Below are 17,009 nucleotides of genomic sequence, written 5' to 3'. Positions count from 1 at the left end.
TTGTGCATTCTTTGTCTTCTCTTCCTAATTTTGAAATCTGTCATAAATAAACTTTTTCACTATGCACCTGAAACATCTGAGTTATACTTTAATCTTTAACATTTTTTCTTCATCTCTCCTCTGCATCTTGAGAGAAAAAGTATTCTTCAAATCTGTATGAATTATTTTATAATCTATTATTATAAAAATTTAAGAAAAATTAATGAGAAAAAGTTAAGAATGAGATTAATGATAGAGCCTTCATCCGCATTTAAATTTTAAAATGTATATATATATATATTTGGCTGTGCTGGGTCTTAGGTGCTGCTAGTGGACTTTCTCTAGTTGTGGCGCACGGGCCTCTCATCGCCATGGCTTCTCTTGTTGCAGAGCATGGGCTCTAGGCCTGCAGGCTCAGTAGTTGTAGCACACAGGCTTAGCTGCTTCATGGCATGTGGGATCTTCCCAGACCAGGGATAGAACCCATGTCCCCTGCATTGGCAGGCGGATTCTTTAACTACTGGACCACCAGGGAAGTCTGCACTTAAATTTATACCTGAGTATGAACTGGGATCTGGGCTTGGCCCAAGAGAAGAAAAGTTAGAGTTGTTGTTTAGTCGCTAAGTCATGTCCAACTCTTTTGCAACCCCATGGACCATAGCCCACCAGGCTCCTATGTCCTCGGGATTTCCCAGGCAAGAATACTGGAGTGGGTTGCCATTTCCTTCCACAGGAATCTTCCTGACCCAAGGATTGAACCCATGTCTCCTACATTGGGAGGCAGATTCTTTACCTCTCAGCCACCAAGGAAGCCCATAAGTTTAGAGTGATGATTACTAAATAGAACATCATTTGTTAGTATTTGATCCCCAGGGATGTCATTTTCCAGTGGGCTGACTGTATTCAAACTTGGAATCAGTACTTTGGACACCACAGTAATCATTTAACATAGTCTGGGTAATATTCAGCCTACTTTCATTTATGGAAATGATACCATAAGGTGTCTTCGACATGCCTTATAATGCTGCCTCTGCCCATCCTTGGTGTGTATTCCAGAACAGAAAGGACTCACATCTGAGCAGAGGGGCACCATTAAATATTTTCTTAAGTGATACCTGTGGTCCTAAGATGAGCCTCTTGATTTTTCCCTGCTTTCTTTTGCCACATATGTAGCTTACTTAGAAAAAAAAACTACTGATATATTTAATTTTTTTTTTGGCTGTGTCGGGTCTTCATTACAGCAAATCTTCGTTGTGGCATGTGGGATCTTTCCTTGCAGTGGGAGGGCTTCTCTCTAGTTATGGCGCACGGGCTCAGTAGTTGTGGCGTCTGGGCTTGCCCCACAGTATGTGGAATCTTGGTTTCCTTGACCAGAGATCGAACCTGGGCCCCCTACATTGGGAGCTCAGAGTCTTAGCCACTACACCATCAGGGAAGTCCCTGGGGATCTTTAATGCATTGTGTTTGGGTATGCTGAATATACTATGTCACTGATGACACAGAACATATTGGAGATTATTTTCTAACTTGTTTTTTATTTTTTGTAAATGGTTGTTTTTCATAGTTAAACCACTATCACTTGGCCTTTGCTGCATGAAATCTCATCATCCCCACTGAAATCAGGAAGCATACGAACAGGCATCTCTTTTTTAAATTAATATTATTTTCGACTGTGCTGGGTCTTCATTGCAGCTCACGGACTTTCTCTAGTTGTGGCGAGCAGGAACTACTCCAGTTGTGGTGCTTGGGTTTCTCACTTCAGTGGCTTCTCTTGTTTAGGAGCAGAGGCTCTAGGCAGGCAGCCTTTCGTAGTGGCTGGAGTGTGGGCTTAGTAGTTGCGGCTCCCAGGCTCTAGAGCACAGGGTCAATAGTTGTGGCTCACGGGCTTAGTTGCCCTGCGGCATGTGGAATCTTCCTGGACCAGGGATCAAACCTGTGTCTCCTGCATTGGCGGGCAGATTCTTATCCACTGGACCACCAGGGAAGTCCCATTTTCTAACTTTTAAAGGCACTCTTTATATAATCTGTCATATCATTGGCCCTAACATCGTTCAGTATCATATACATGTGTGCAGTCACACATTGCAGCCCCTGACATCCAGTCTGATGTTCATTAGCCCTTGAAGTTCTTGCTACACTCAGCAGACATCTTAGTTCAGGTATTTGCCCTAATGCCTGCTTTTGACCTTGGAATCAAGAGCTAAATAAGCTATGTTCAAAGGTTAGGAGGAGCCAACAGAATGAGACTTATCTTATCAACATGTATATCTACCTGCTTATCCAGTAGTTAAGTTTGCTACTGTCCTTAATGATTATGTAAAATTGCTTTGGAACAAAATTGTTTATATTTTGCTATGTTCTTAAAGATTTCCTGGCAGCACCCCCATTCTGCTTTCATCCTTCTAAAGTATTTACCAGGACTTACTACTTCCATAGAGCTGGAAGATTCTCTGTATCTAATTACCAGCATTAAATCATTCCAACATCTGTTCTTCATCCACCGTGGCCATGCCCACTGCAGAAGGAGGGCAGATCAGACCTCCCTGCGGTCCTCGGCATCCTGGGATCAGGTATCTATGGATCGGTCTTCACAGATCTAACAACTGATGTGGAAATGAAGGACATGACTTTTACCACTCAGTCAGCCTTGGGGGAGAAACCCCTCCTGGAAAATATCCTCTCAATAGGAGATGGCTTTTGGATTGAGAGATATATCTGAACTCAGCCCCTGCCCAGTCAAATAAGAATTTACTTGCAGACTTGAGAGAATTGCAGAGGAGGTAGTTTTTAAAACCCTCTATAGAAGCTTAATTATTGCTAAGCATTGGAGCCACTGTCTGACCTCTAGAGAAAAGTCTACGCACTTGGGTAAATACTTGCTCCTTCATGATCTGCCAGGGCCCTAAAAGAGGAAGAGACATTCAGGGAGGGAGGAGGTAACCAGCAATGACTGTAGAGGAAAGGCAGCTCTCAACTTCACCTGCATTTATGGAGTGAGGCTAGTCACTGTGCTTGGAACTGGGGCCAAGAGAGACTGGTCAGTAGTGCAGCTCTAGAGAAGCTTGAGGGAGCTCTGCCCTCACATAGGGGAGAAGGTATAGGAATGCTGCTTTCTCCCTACAGCATAGCTAAGTTCCTCTGGAAATAGAGAAGAGTCTTCTCGCCCATGTATCCAGCCCCAGGTTCTGGGAGGATGGTTTCCTAGGGGAAGGGGCTGAAGCTGCTCACATCTCAGGTCTCCACATTTCTGAGCAGCACAGCAGCTACCCATGTTGATGCCCTGGACACCATGGAGGCCCCAGGGCTGGAACAGATAGCCTCGGTAGCTTTAAAACCACAGGCCCAGAAACCCACAGATGCTCTCCTTTTTCAGGAGTTGTGTCTGAACTTTTTCAGTGAGGCCACAACTCTGTGCATCCCACTGCCCCCCACCCCATTCCTTTGCCATCCCTCAGTTGGTCCTGAGCTGGTGGCTTCCCTGGGCCTGCCTGCTCTCTGTTCCTCTCAATTCCATCCCCCCAGGTTCCCTCACCTCCACGTCCCAGCCTCCAAAGCTCACAGAAAACTGCAGAAAAGCTGCAGCAGCCTCTTGGGAGCTGAGTTGGTTTTGGGTTAGTCCTCTCCTTGGTTCCAGGTGAAGAAGGCGGCAACAATGGTTCCCAGCCCTGACCTGGAGACTGTTTTGCTATAGGCTCTGTGAAGAGCTCTGTGGCTCAGGTTCTTTAAAACCCGGCTCATTGTACCAAGTTCCCTGTGGAATAGTTCAGACCTGGGGAGTGGTCTCAGCTTGTCTCTGTGTCTGGAGCCTTGTCCTAGATGTGGGTTCTGTCTGGTGCCTGCACTTCCCAGAAGTCTCTTGGGCTTCTCTGTCGCGTGGAAATGAGGCTGGGAGGAGGGAGGGGTCGGAGGACCTGGTAACCTCAGCAGTGCTGGCAATCACTTTGGATTATTTGGGCTCCCGAAGGCACCTGTGAGTGAGAGGCAGAGCCAGCTGTCACCTTGATCTGGGGAGGTGGTGGCAGCACCCCATTTGGCCAAGCCTCGCCCCTGCCACACGCCCGCTGCTCCTCGTAGACCCCACTCTCTGGACGGCCAGGGAGCGCAGCCTGAAGTGTGGGGCCCCCATTCTTTCCCCTGAGCTCAGGCTGTCTTTAAAATCCACTGGAGCTTAAATCACCTTCAAAGTCCAAGTCAGGTGACCGTTACAGATCCCCAAGTTGAGATTAGTCTCTGATCTCAAGGTTTCCTGGAGAGAGCCCAGGGGAGCCTGATGCAGCCAGGTGAATCTGGAGCAATCTGGGAAAAGGGCCCAGACGGCAGCAGAGCAGGACACACACACAGTCTCCCTCTCCACTGCCGTGTCTCAGCTCCCTTCCTGTGCTCTGTCTCCACCGGGACAAACTCGCTTTGGGACCAGAGTGGCCCACCTTGGTCATTCAAGAGCCTGGAACCCAGGTCATCTAATAGATGAGATGCCACCAAGGAGCCCAGGATGAGAGGGAAGAGCTAGGTGCCCTGGGATTGGAGCTAAAGAAAAGAGACTCACGGGGACTTCTCTGGTGGCCCAGGGGCTAAGACTCTGAGCTCCCAATGCATGGGGCTCCGGTGTGATCCTGGGTCAGGGAACTAGATACCACATGGCTGCAACAAAAAGTTAACAAGCTGCAACTAAAGATCCTTCATGCTGTGACCAAGACCTTTGGCACAGCCAAATAAATAAATAAGTAAAAGTAAATATTTAAAAAGAAAAGAGACTCATGGCTGAGAAAGGTGACTTCCATTTGGATCGGACACATGTATCTTAATTCCCTGTTTAAACCTGTTACACAGGGGAAGTGAAAGCTCAAGTATGGGATATAAAAGTCATCTTGTCTCACATCCAGAAGTGACCCCAATCTCCCCACAGTACCTCTGTCTAGAGGTGATCCTGGTTCTGGCTGCTCACTGCCAGGCTTGGGGACCTGCTCCAGGGCAGCCCAAGGTAAACTGTTACCAGGTTGGTCTCCTGAGCTCGTCTGTTGGAGGCTGTTTACGCTGCCCACGGAGGAGCCTGCCTCCACCCCCAGGACCATTCACAACGGGATGTATCCTAAGTACCTTTCCCTGGGCTTGATCCAGAGAATGCCACCCCTGAAGATGAGGGACTTGGCTGAGAGGGCCTTAGAAGTGGTACCACTCTCAGCCCTGGGAGCTCAGCTGGTCACAGGATGCTTTCTCTCCTGCTTCTCATACTTTTCTCTCCTGGGTCTTGTCTGACTCTCTCAGGCAGGCTGTGGGGCTTTTTTCTCTTCCTGGCTCTTAGGTCCCGAGGGCAAGGCCAACCACAGGGGGCGGGCAAGTGGCTGGCTGACTTTCTCTCCTGGTCCAGACGCAGGGGGATTCCAGCCAGGAAGAGGGTTCACCTTCTAGAACCCAGCTCAGCTTTAAGTGATACAATGCGGAGGCCTGGGCTTCAGTTTAATGATCAGATCCCAGGGTGGGCCGTCTCTGAAGTCACTTAACAGTAGAGGAGATGGGAAGACGCGCTCAGACTTCCTCATGGCTCTAGTAAACTGGCCAGACATTTCAGTCTACATTTACTTCATCCTCCGAGAACCTGGGACCCAGACACCAGGTAATTTCCTGCCTTACCCCCTCCCGCATCCTCCCACCCCACCCTGCCTGCGTGTGACAAACTAAGGGGCTGAGGCAGAGAGCGGTCCGGTCCGGTGGGAAGGCAGAGCCAGCGCGAGGGTTCAGGTCTTCCGCTTCTCTCCAGTCGGGGCTCGCTCATTTCCAGGCCAGTTCAGCCCAGGCAGTGTCTCCCTCTGCACCCCTCCCCACCCCCTGCCCCGGCACCAGTGGGGTGCAGTTTGAGAGCTAGGCCCTCAGCTCGGGGGGTGTATCCGGCTGCCGAAAGGGGTGAGACACATGGAAGGCCTCCAAGGCCAGCAGTGACTTGTTGATGCGGCTGATGGTAGGGTAGGGAGTGAGGTCCACCTTGTACCTGGGGCAGAGAAACATCCATCTAAGCCGAGGTCTGCAGGGGCACAGCCTGTGGGTGGCGGGCGAGGGGGAAGCATAGAGGCAGGGCTGGATGAAGCCCCCGGGGCTGGCCGGCGCAGGCCTAGGGAGGCGGCCCTGCCGGGTGGGGGTCTCTGTTCACAGGGAGCTCTCTGCAGAGGGGCAGGTCTCCTGCAGTATCACCTACTGTTCATACTCCAGGCCGTGGCAGTCTACACAACTTGTATATGTGTAAGGCTGGTGCTGGGCATTCATATACAGATTATCTCCCGACCATTTCATGAGCTTCTTGAGGGGAGGGAATATGTCTACAACATTCTTGTTAAGTGTTTCCATACCCGTAACAGTCCCTGGCGTAGGAAATGGCAACCCACTCCAGTATTTCTGCCAGGAGAATCCCATGGACAGAGGAGCCTGGTGGGCTACAGTCCATGGGGTCCCAAAGAGTCAGGCATGGCTGAGCAACTGAGCACACGTGCGTGCACGTGCGCGCTCACACACACACACACACACACACAGACACACACACACATACACACACACACAGCAGTGTTCAGCACAATGCCTTCCACAGACAGGTTCTATCTGGGCCTTCCTGAAGGGCTGATGGGAGGAAAGCAGAGCTCACCGCTGGGCACAGACACACCACACAGGGGAGAACAGGCTCTCAGAGGGTCTCCTTCAAGGGTGTCCACCAGGTGAGGCACCCCCTCTTGGGAGCAGGGACTACGAGGTATCCCCCGGGCTGCAGTGGGCATGGCAACGGTGTTACACCAGTTTTTTCTGGCCGTCTCCTACAGGCCACAGTGGCTGCTGTGGCCTGGAATGGGGCGGGGGGTGGGGGGGCACCTTGGCCAGTTGGGGAGAGTCTGCATGAGATGTCACCTCAGTAGATGAAGTCAGGGCCTGACGGTAGGAGGAAGCTGGGTGTTTTGAGGGGAGTAGCCAGGAGGAAGAGAGGGTGCCGTGGTGCTCTCTTACCTGTCAGCATTTGCCACCTGAGGCGCTAAGCACAGGTCAGCCATGGACACCTGCAAAGGGGTCAGGGGAGCTTTCATCAGGGGGCGCACCCCAGACTCACGCCGGTGACAGTACTGGGGTGCTGGCCTCTGACGCTGTCATCTGCCTCTGGCTCTTCTGCCCCACCCCAAGGCCGCCCTCCCCGCTGCCTGTCTCCCGTGGGCCCGGGTGGGGTCTGTCCCTTGGGTAGAAGCACTTCTCCCGGCTACGCTCCAGTTGCTCTGACAATCAGCTCTGTGGGTAGCCAGGGAAGGCCCGCCTGCCTCAGTGGACGTTACTGTCTTGTTAAAAACCACCACCACCACAGGCACGTAGGGAGGGCTCCCAGCAGGGATGGGATGCCTCGGGGTGCGGGTGGGGGGCGCCCTGGAACTAGAATTACCACAGGGCCAGGGCCTCAGCCTGTACGAGTGGAGGGCACCTGAACCCTAGAATCCTGTCACTGGAAGGGAATGGAGACACTGTCTAGTCTAATCCCTCATGTGACGGCTGGACCATCTCTGCATTTCAGAGACGAGGTCTTTGACTTGAATACCTCGAGGAACGAGAAACTCATTTCTTCTTGAGGCAGCTGACCAAGAGGACCTGAGGAGCGCCCCGTGAGCCAACTTCTGCTCAACACGGAGGGCGCCCTCCGCCATACCCACCACAGCTGCCTCCTCGGGAAGCTCTGTAGGCCAAGCCTGCCCCGGGCTGGAGGGAGGTGGCTGAGTCTAAGGGGGAGACGGTGGCAGCCTGAGGCGGCCTGAGGGAGGAGCCCGCCAAGGGCAGGCCTGGGGAGGGGCTTACCTCGTCCCCCACACAGTACCTCCCCGCCGTGCTCTGCAGGATCTGCTCCAGAGCTGTGGGGAGGCAACACGGTGACTCAAACTCTGGGCACAGAAAGGGGAGATCTGCCTTTCTGGGCTTTGGCATCCATAGCTATGACACAGGCAGCTGTCTTGAGTGGCAAGGCTGGAGTGTGTGCTGAAAGGAATGCGGCCATGCGGCCTGGAGAGGGGTGATGGGGTGTGGGAGGTGCCTGCCCTCGGCAAGTGCAGCTACTGTTTCCTCCCCTGAGAGGACAAGACCTGCCACTGGCCAGGCAGCGGTTCTCATGCTGAGGGGTAGGCGCTTTGCGGGCCTTGGCTTCCTGCCCGCAGTGGGCAGTGGAGCAGAAACTGGGCCACCCATCTTCCAAAGGCCTCGGATGTGAGGTTCCCAGAAGCACCAGGGGTTCGGGTCAGGTTTGGTTGCTGCCCAACCCACTGCCCCCTTGGCCCTGCCCATCCATGCCACTGTCAAGGCCAAGGAGCCTGGGAGGTTGCTGCAGATGCCTGGGCCCCGGATGTGAGGGCCGTTTCTTTGAGAGGTCACCAGAGGGCAGCTCACAGGAGCAGGGACTCACCGTTAAAGCCAGAAATGATGGCCTGCTGGGCCCAGGTCAGCTGGTTCTGTCCCATCTGCTTCAGGACAGACAGGTTCTGTGTGGCCCAAGGAAAAATCAGGGGTGAGCTCTGGGAGTCAGCCTGAGCCCACCCACTCCGCCAAGGCCCCTCAGGCAAGCCCAGTTCCCATGCGGCCCTTGACTGTACACCTGTCCTACCCTAGACCCCGCGAGCTCGTTCCTCCCATCTGGGCCCTGGGGTGGAAGGGAGGTGATGATCCTGGGGGCCACCTTCTCAGGCTGCCCTGGAGGCCCCTGCAGTCTGGAAGCCTGTGACTCCGGCAGAGACGTGGAAGGTTGAGGGGTGCAACCCAAGGCCTCTCTCCCTTGCATCTAGTGCTTCTCCGTGACATGGTCCCTTGTGAGGAGGGGGTGTTGATACAGGGTAAGGGGCAGGACGGGGGAGGCACACAGGACTAGCTTTCAGGAGATCTGGATGTCTGTCTGCTCCAACCTCCTTTGTTACAAAAAAAAAAAGAAACACCAACAAGGGGGCTGGAGGGGGCCCAGGTGCACAGTCAGGGGTCTGTCACACTTAGATTAACTGCAAAGTCACTCCACCTTTCTGGTCTATTTTCTTTTTTTTGTATCCTTGAGACTATACAGTCCATGGAATTCTCCAGGCCAGAATACTGAAGTGGGTAGGCTTGCCCTTCTCCCGGGGATCTTCCCAACCCAGGGATCGAACCCAGGTCTCCTGCATTGCAGGCAGATTCTTTACCAGCTGAGCCACAAGGGAAGCCCTGGGCTATTTTCTTATTTGCAAAGTCACTCCACCTTTCTGGGCTATTTTCTTTTTTGCAAAGTCAGGAGTTAGCACAGATGAATTTTTTTTTTAAACAGATAAACTCTTAACACTTTTCTGTTCTACCAGTGAAAATTAAAAAAAAAAAAAAACTGAGGCGAATCCCAGTCTATGACACACAGCAGGTCAAAGGGAGGCTGCTCTGGGTTGAGGCAGGACCTGGGTGGCTCACCTCTCCCTGCCTCCTGGCCATTTCCCACCTCGGAGGGAGGTGGTGCCTCTGGAGGTGTCCTTTGAAATCTGGGGCATCTCGGAATAAGGCTGGGTCCCCGGGGGGTGGGTGTTTTCTGGCTCCCCTTTCCCCTCTGCCATACAATCCAGGGCCAAGTCCCTGAGGGTCCCCTCTGTCCTCCTGCCCCCAGCCCCTGCCCACTGACAGCTGGGTGCCGCAGGGTGGGCTCGCAGGAGCGAGTGGAGGGAGGGAGCGCACACACACAGGCGCCACACCTGCAGGGGCTGGATGCCGCTGGCGATGAGGTCGGACACCATGCGCACCTGGGCCCTCTTCTTTGGGTCCGGAGGCAGGAGTCGTGGCGTGGGCCGGGTCTCCTCCAGATACTCGATGATGGCCAGCTGTCCAGAGGGGAGCAGTGAGACAGGGACCAGAGGGGGAGGCCGATTCCTCCTCTTCCACTTCCAACACCATCATCATCACCGTGCTATGTCACTCAGTCGTGTCTGGCTCTTCGTGACCCCACGGACTGCAGCCCGCCAGGCTCCTCTGTCCGTGGGATTCTCCAAGCAGGAATACTGGAGTGGGTTGCCATGCCCTTCTCTGGGGGATCTTCCTGACCCAGGGATCGAACGCAGGTTTCTTATGTCTCCTGCGTTGGCAGGAGGGTTCTTTACCACTAGTGCCACCCAGGGAAGCCCAAATCACCACCCCACCTTTTTTACCCTTCTTACCATCCTCCCCTCGAGCCCCGTGAAGCCAAGAGGCTCCCCAGGAGGACAAGCTCATTTTGGACCCTTGTCCTGCTGAGTGTGGGCTCCCCCCTATGCTTAAGTCTCCCCTCATTTCCCAAAGCAAGCAGGCAACCTTCCTCCCTCCCGCATCCCTCCTAAGAGCTGGGCGCCTTGGGTAGACACAGGCAAGCAAGGGCTGTGAGGTCCTCTTGTCCAGGCCCCATACTCATGTGGGGTCTTCCCAAAGCTTCCACTTACGGACTGGCTGATGGTGATTCCATCAATCTTCAGGGCTGGCACCTGCTTCATGGGATTCAGGGCCTGGAATTCTTTAGAGAACTGTGGAGATGAGGCTCTGGTGGACTGGGCAGCCTGGCCTGAGTTGGCTAAAGCAGAAAGCCCCCAGCCTACCTGCACCCCCCTCCCCTGGGGAAGGCCCTGGCTCTGAGGCCCAGGGTGACACCTGGGGGAATCCACGCAGGATTCCGAAGCCCAGTGGCCGCTGAGACACAGGCTTTGTCCCGATGGCCTTGCTGTGTGCTTGTCCCTGCACCTTGTATATGGCCACCAAGGCACATCCACAGGGTTCACCACCCACCCTCCTGGAGTTGTGCTGTGGTATGGCACCTGGAACCTAGGCCTCCCCATGGCCCAGGCAGCTGCTGCACAGCCTGCCGCCCTATCCCACGAGGGAGAGCCAGCAGCCTCCTCCAGCCATGGGGACTACAGGGTGCAGGACTACAGGGTTCATCTCTCGTGGGCAGAAGTTTGCATGCCCTGCTGGGCCCCTCTCCGAGACCTCTGCCTCCTACATTGTGGCCTGGGGCGGCCTCCTTACCTGCTGGCCCCCATCCTTTGTGAGGTTGACAGCTACTGTCTCATAGTCGATGTTTTTCAAGGCCAGAGCTAGAAGAGACGGCAGACGGCAGTTGGGTGACCACCTCCGACCACATTCCCCAGGGTGACCAGAGAGATGGAGTCTTCTTTCTCTGCACCACTGGGGGAAGTCCTGGACCCTGCTTCCCATCTCCCTTGACCAGCACCTGCTCTCCTACCCCAGGGCCCTGACGCTCTGCCTCTCTTCCTCCTGGGCTCACTGTATTTCCAAGGGAGCCCTTGTGCTTCCACGCCGTGGGCTCCTGGAGGACAGCAGGGAAGTGTCCCCATCATCTCTGCCCCCTGCAGGGCCTCACCCAGCGGCAAGTGGGGCTGATGTGTTGGGAGACACATACTCATTCCCCTGGCCAAGGCTGAGTGAGGGCCGAGGGAAGCCGCTCAGTGACCAGGTAGGGCCCACGTGGACTGATGACACTCTGGTTCTGTTTAGAGAGGAAGCCCTTTCTAATCCTCTCTCTGTTCTCCGGGCTGTTGACTGCAGATTCCAAGCAGGGCACCGGGACTCTCTGGTGGTCTCAGCGCGGGATGGCTGGGACTCCCAGTGTCTGGATTTCCTCTCCTCCTCCTTTGATATTGCCCCTCTCCCCACCCCATGGGCAAAGTGAAGGTAAAACAGTCAACCGCAGTGGAGGAGACTGCGTAGGTGTGCACACTTGTGCATTAAAATATGGCGATGGCTGGTATCAGGCGAAGGAATGAGGGGAGGAGGGTGAGACATGTCACAGTCTGCAGAGAGCCTGGAGGACCCTGGGCTCCGTCAGCCCTGGTCGGCTCCTCCCCGGAGGGTGAGCGTGGTCAGGGCCGGGCCAGAGGCCAAGGGACCCCGGCCCTGCAGAGACAGCGCCCACGCTGCCGGTCTGGCCCAGCCAGGGCAGAGGCTCTGGGCCGGGGGAGGGCGTCTTCTTCGAGGAATGTGTCCTCAGGCAGCCTAGTGCTCTTGCCCACCAAATCTAGCAAATACCAGGGGCCTGTGGGAAGAGGAGGTCATGGAGGATGGCTTCGCAGTCAGGACCGGGCTCCTGGCAGCAGGCTGCCTGGGTTCAAATGTCATCACGTTCACCCGCTAGCCGCGTGGCCTTGGGCAGGTAACTTCATGAGCCTCTGTGCCTGTTTCCCCAACTGACGCGCAGCGCAGGGTAGGAAAGAACATGGACTCTGGAGCCAGACTAGCTGGGTCAAATTCCAGCTTCGCCCCTTGCGAGCTATGTGACCTTGGGCAACCTCCCTGTGGCCCAGTTTTCCCACCAGTACAATGGTGACACCAATAATACCTCCCTCCTAGGGTTGTTCAGGTTTAAATGGAGTCATGGACACAAAAGCACTCAGCACCATTCTCTCTCAGCAAGAGCCTACAACTCTGAGCTTGGCCAAGGGCTGAGTGAAGCTGAGGGAGAGAAGGGTCAGATGAGGACTGAACCAGAGGGGCCCTGGTTTCTCCCTCCCTGAGGCCTCTCGGGTTGACACTGGCCAGTTCTGTTTAATTTGCCGGATCAAATAAGATAAGAAGGGAGGAATGCCAGCTGTTCCCTGCCAGTTACCAAGGACCTCCGAGTTCTCTGAGCTTGCCTGAAGCATGGTTGCTATGGGGCTTTGGAGAGCAGTGTTGGAGAGGTAACGAGTCCAAGAGGAAAAACAGCCCCTTCCTTCCTCTTGTTGGCTTTCTGAGGTGGACATGCCTTCAAGGCTGAGGGCTCCAGATCTGCTGGGGGTGGTACCCTGAAAAGCTGGTACCCAGCTTTTCACCCAGGCTTCCCTCCACCCCATCCCGCCCCACCCCACCCCACCCCGCTCTCAGTGGAGGCACAGCTCTTACCGATTCGAACTCGCCATGAGCAAGAGCTTCGGAAATAGGAATACAGGATGGGCTGAGGAGAGAGGATGAGTAGGCACGTTAACCCATGTTTGGTGGGTTCTCGGCCCCAGGAGCCCACTGCAGGGGAGGCAACTCTCAGGCAGGGGGCTCCCAGCAAGCCAGGCCTCCTTCCTTAGGCCTGCATCTGGAAAATTTAGGCCAGACTCAGAGCTATCTGGGATAGAGGCCTTGGGGGTCGTGTGGTGACTCCAACTGTGCTGTCATGCGTCTCTGAGGTACCAGGGACTCCCCACAGGGGAAGCCAGTCTGCAAATGCTTTCCTTACCTTGCTCGACTCAGCCATGCTGCTGTGGTGACCCCTGGCCTCTCAGGAATGTCCACTCTCAGAGAGCTGCAGGGCAGGGGGAGGAACCCTAAAGGGGTGGATGCTACTACCAGCCAATGGGAAGCTGGGCTAAACAGGCATCAGGGGAACTCTGAGTCTGGTCAGAAAGGGCCTCTTGAACTTGTGGGAAGCTTTTATGCTTCTGGTGGAGCCGGATCTGGTGTCCTGGGCAGACAGGGAAGCCTAGTTTTGAAGCAGTAGTTCATGTGGTCCAGTGCAGGAGCTGGCATAGTGTGACCGGGCACAGAGCCCTGCCTTCTCTAGTCTTCAGCTCCCTCGTCTGTAAAACGAAGGGTTGCCCTAAAATGATAGCTTAATACCTTCCGACAGTGGCAGAGAGATCGGGAAATCTAATTTTCTGAGCTTTGGTGCCCATTTCTTTCAACATTCCACCCACCAGTCCTCCATGCTCTCAAGTGATCTCATTAAAACAGCCAGGGAATATGCCCATGGATTCCAAAGCTGAGGTCACAAGCTGGCAGCCCACAGTGTTCTGTTTGGTCTATACTGTATTTTAAAGCCTTTCAATTGGTTGCTAACATTAAAAATCACATTGTTTAATATATAAATCCTGTTGCCTGTTTTTTCTTTAAAAAAAAAAAAACAGTCTGGAGACACTGGACTGTTTTCTGAGTAGCAACACTGGCCAGAGACAATAACCCCTTTTAGAGAAGGCATGCCCTCTTAGATCTGCCATGGCCCCGTCTCTCATTTTTGTTGAAGCCCCTGAAGGCAACAGCATGTGAGACATCACCTCTAAACTTTTGGGGACTCAAAATTAGTTTCTCTGGTGCTTCCAGGCACCCAGCATTTCAAAGCAGAACCCAGGAGAGAACTATCAGTAATTAGCACTCATGAATCTTCCAGCAGACACATACATAGCCTTATGGATGAGGGAGAACTCAACAGAATTTCTCAGATCACGCGTCTACCATCTCTCTGACTATAGACACTTCATTCAAGTTTCCTCCTGCTTCTGCAAGCGCCAGGTCACCAAGCTGCTTGCTACCTGACCCTGCTTTCATCATCCTCGAACGACCAACTCCACCTTCCATGCAGGTTAAGGACACAAGTGGGAACCCAGTCCTCCTAAGTTAGTTTCTGAGCCTGGGAGTTCCAGTCTATCCTGAAGGCAACTTTCATGGGGAAAGTGGAGATAGTTCTGGCACAAAAGGAAAGTGATAAGCAGCAGGCATCTTTGGAGGAAGAGTTCCCTGGCCACAGCTATATGTACCCTGCTCCAGGGTGCCTCCCTTTCCTTACCTGGTTAGGCTGGAGGAGCCCCTGGGGCCAAGAGGCAGGGACTGCTGAAACAGACTAGAATCCCTAGAGAGCCGCAAACATTAGCTTAGAATCTCTGAAGAAACACCTTACCTAGTTACTGTTATACCTTTGACCTGTATGCAGAGTACATCATGAGAAACGCTGGGATGGAAGAAACACAAGCTGGAATCAATATTGCCAGGAGAAATATCAATAACCTCAGATATGCGGATGACATCACCCTTATGGCAGAGAGTGAAGAAGAACTAAAGAGCCTCTTGATGAGGTGAAAGAGGAGAGTGAAAAAGTTGGCTTAAAGCTCAACGTTCAGAAAACTAAGATCATGGCATCTGGTCCCATCACTTCATGGGAAATAGATGGGGAAACAGTGGAAACAGTGTCAGACTTTATTTTTTTGGGCTCCAGAATCACTGCAGATGGTGACTGCAGCCATGAAATTAAAAGATGCTTACTCCTTGGAAGGAAGGTTATGGCCAACCTAGATAGTATATTTAAAAGCAGAGACATTACTTTGCCAACAAAAGTCCGTCTAGTCAAGGCTATGGTTTTTCCAGTGGTCATGTATGGATGTGAGAGTTGGACAGTGAAGAAAGCTGAGCGCCGCAGAATTGATGCTTTTGAACTGTGGTGTTGGAGAAGACTCTTGAGAGTCCCTTGAACTGCAAGGAGATCCAATCAATCCATCCTAAAAGAGATCAATCCTGGGTGTTCATTGGAAGGTCTGATGTTGAAGCTGAAACTCCAATACTTTGGGCACCTCATGCGAAGGGCTGACTCATTGGAAAAGACCCTAATGCTGGGTAGGATTGGGGGCAGGAGAAGAAGGGGACGACAGAAGATGGTTGGATGGCATCACCAACTCGATGGACATGGGTTTGGGTGGACTCCGGGAGTTGGTGATGGACAGGGAGGCCTGGCGTGCTGCAATTCATGGGGTCGCAAAGAGTTGGACACGACTGAGCAACTGAACTGAACTGAACTGAAGGGTGACCACAGAACCACTGTAAATGCCAATAAGCCCTCATGTTTCCTACTTATGGGCCATAGGCAGATATAAGGAAGGGTGGTTTCTGATCTCTTATGATACCTGCATAAACCATCCCATGTTGCTTTTTGCATTTGCAGAGCTAAATTTTAAGTGCAAGTAAAATATCCATTTCATCACCACTCCTGGAGGAATTGTTTCCAATTCAAACATGAATTCTTACCATTCCAGCATATTTTATTTTTAAACCATCTCTTACACACGATTTTCGAGAAAGGCTCCTAAACTCCCATTTGGGTGTGGGAGGTCTATTATTATCAAAGCGATGTTCTATTCCACCTAATGTTCCTGCCACCTTCCTTTGAGCTACAATCGCTGTTCTCAATCTTTAATAGATTGATACCGTGGTTTGGGGACAGGCCTAGGAAATGCAAATTAAAACTGGTAAGCTCCCCAAGTGATTATTATGACCACAAGTGCCACCGCCTCCCCTTGGCACACTCTCAAAATGCAAACAACCCTGGAAGGCCATTTGCTGTTAGACCTGTCAGGCTGACTGCCGGGAAAAACTACGCAGGACCGTGCGCGGTACAGGGAAGACGAGAGACGACGCTTAGGAAGGCACAGCGGGTCGAGTTCAGGGGTAGCAACACTAGTGCAAAGCCAGGGTAGGACTAAAACAACCCGCGCAATCTCGGGCCCAATCCCCCGCTCCCACCCCCGACCACAGGGCAACGCGCAGGCGCAGAGCCAAGTCCGAGCGGCGCACGGCCTGCTGGGAGTCTTTGTGGGAGCTGTGGGCGGAGCCAGACGGTCACCTTTGACCCCGGCCCCAGGGTCGCGTCAGTGTTTCTAAGCAGCGGCCCCTCGCCCCGGATACGCGGCACAGACCTTCCCCACTTGCATCTCGCGTTGCGGGCGGCCCCTCCTTCCGGGTCAGGAAGCTTCGCGCCTGCGACTCTCCGACTCAGCGACGATTCGGGCCCAGTGGGATCCCAAAACGTCAGAACTTCGGTTTGAGTCTGGGTAAAAAGCGAGGGGCCGGCCCCCAACACATCAGAACTTCGATTTTGGTCTTGGTAAAAGCGAAGGGCCGGACCCAACACGCCAGGACTTCGGTTTTGGTCTCGGTAAAAGCGAGGGGCCGTACCCAACACGCCAGGACTTCGGTTTTGATCTGGGTAGGAGCGAGGGGCCGGCCCCCAACACGTCAGGACTTGGGGTTCGGTCCAGGTAAAAGAGAGGGGCCGGCCGAGCATGCGCCCCAAGGTCTCGGGTAGCTCGGCCCGCCCCGCCACCACGCCCCCAGCCCCGGCGCCGCTGGGAGCTCCCAGAGACCGCCTTCTCCCCGGGCCGGCGCCGTCCGCGCGTCATGCTCTGTGCCACTAGCCGCCTCCTAGCGGCCCGGGCGGCGAGCGCCCTCCCCGCCCACCCCAGAGGCCGGGGCCCGGCACCGCGCTGCCGGCGCACGGAACTACATTTCCCAGGGCACCCCGAGCTGCCCCC

At 53.9% G+C, this 17,009-nt stretch overlaps 1 protein-coding gene across 9 annotated transcripts; it reads right to left on the bottom strand.

Moving 5' to 3' along the window:
- Positions 1-5,421: 5,421 nt before the first annotated feature.
- Positions 5,422-16,692, bottom strand: GSTZ1 (glutathione S-transferase zeta 1). 9 transcript variants are annotated; one of them, XM_081510522.1, is made up of 9 exons: positions 13,175-16,692; positions 12,850-12,901; positions 10,978-11,045; positions 10,398-10,478; positions 9,681-9,806; positions 8,390-8,465; positions 7,792-7,844; positions 6,964-7,013; positions 5,422-5,965 (listed from the first exon to the last, which is right to left on the bottom strand). In XM_081510522.1, the coding sequence occupies exons 1-9, from the start codon at positions 13,190-13,192 to the stop codon at positions 5,839-5,841; spliced, it is 651 nt and encodes a 216-aa protein (XP_081366648.1). In that variant the 5' UTR covers positions 13,193-16,692; the 3' UTR covers positions 5,422-5,838. The 9 variants fall into 9 exon arrangements, with proteins under 9 accessions (XP_081366648.1, XP_081366650.1, XP_081366655.1 ...); XM_081510524.1 differs by having other exon boundaries at positions 9,729-9,806; XM_081510529.1 differs by having other exon boundaries at positions 10,398-10,468.
- Between the last annotated feature and the right edge of the window lie 317 nt (positions 16,693-17,009).

Source organism: Giraffa tippelskirchi, chromosome 7 (assembly GCF_054371585.1).
Source record: "Giraffa tippelskirchi isolate mGirTip1 chromosome 7, T2T-mGirTip1v1.2.pri, whole genome shotgun sequence".
NCBI lineage: Eukaryota > Metazoa > Chordata > Mammalia > Artiodactyla > Giraffidae > Giraffa > Giraffa tippelskirchi.
Note: the sequence above shows the minus strand (reverse complement) of the source record. Positions and strands in the feature narration are given on the sequence as shown.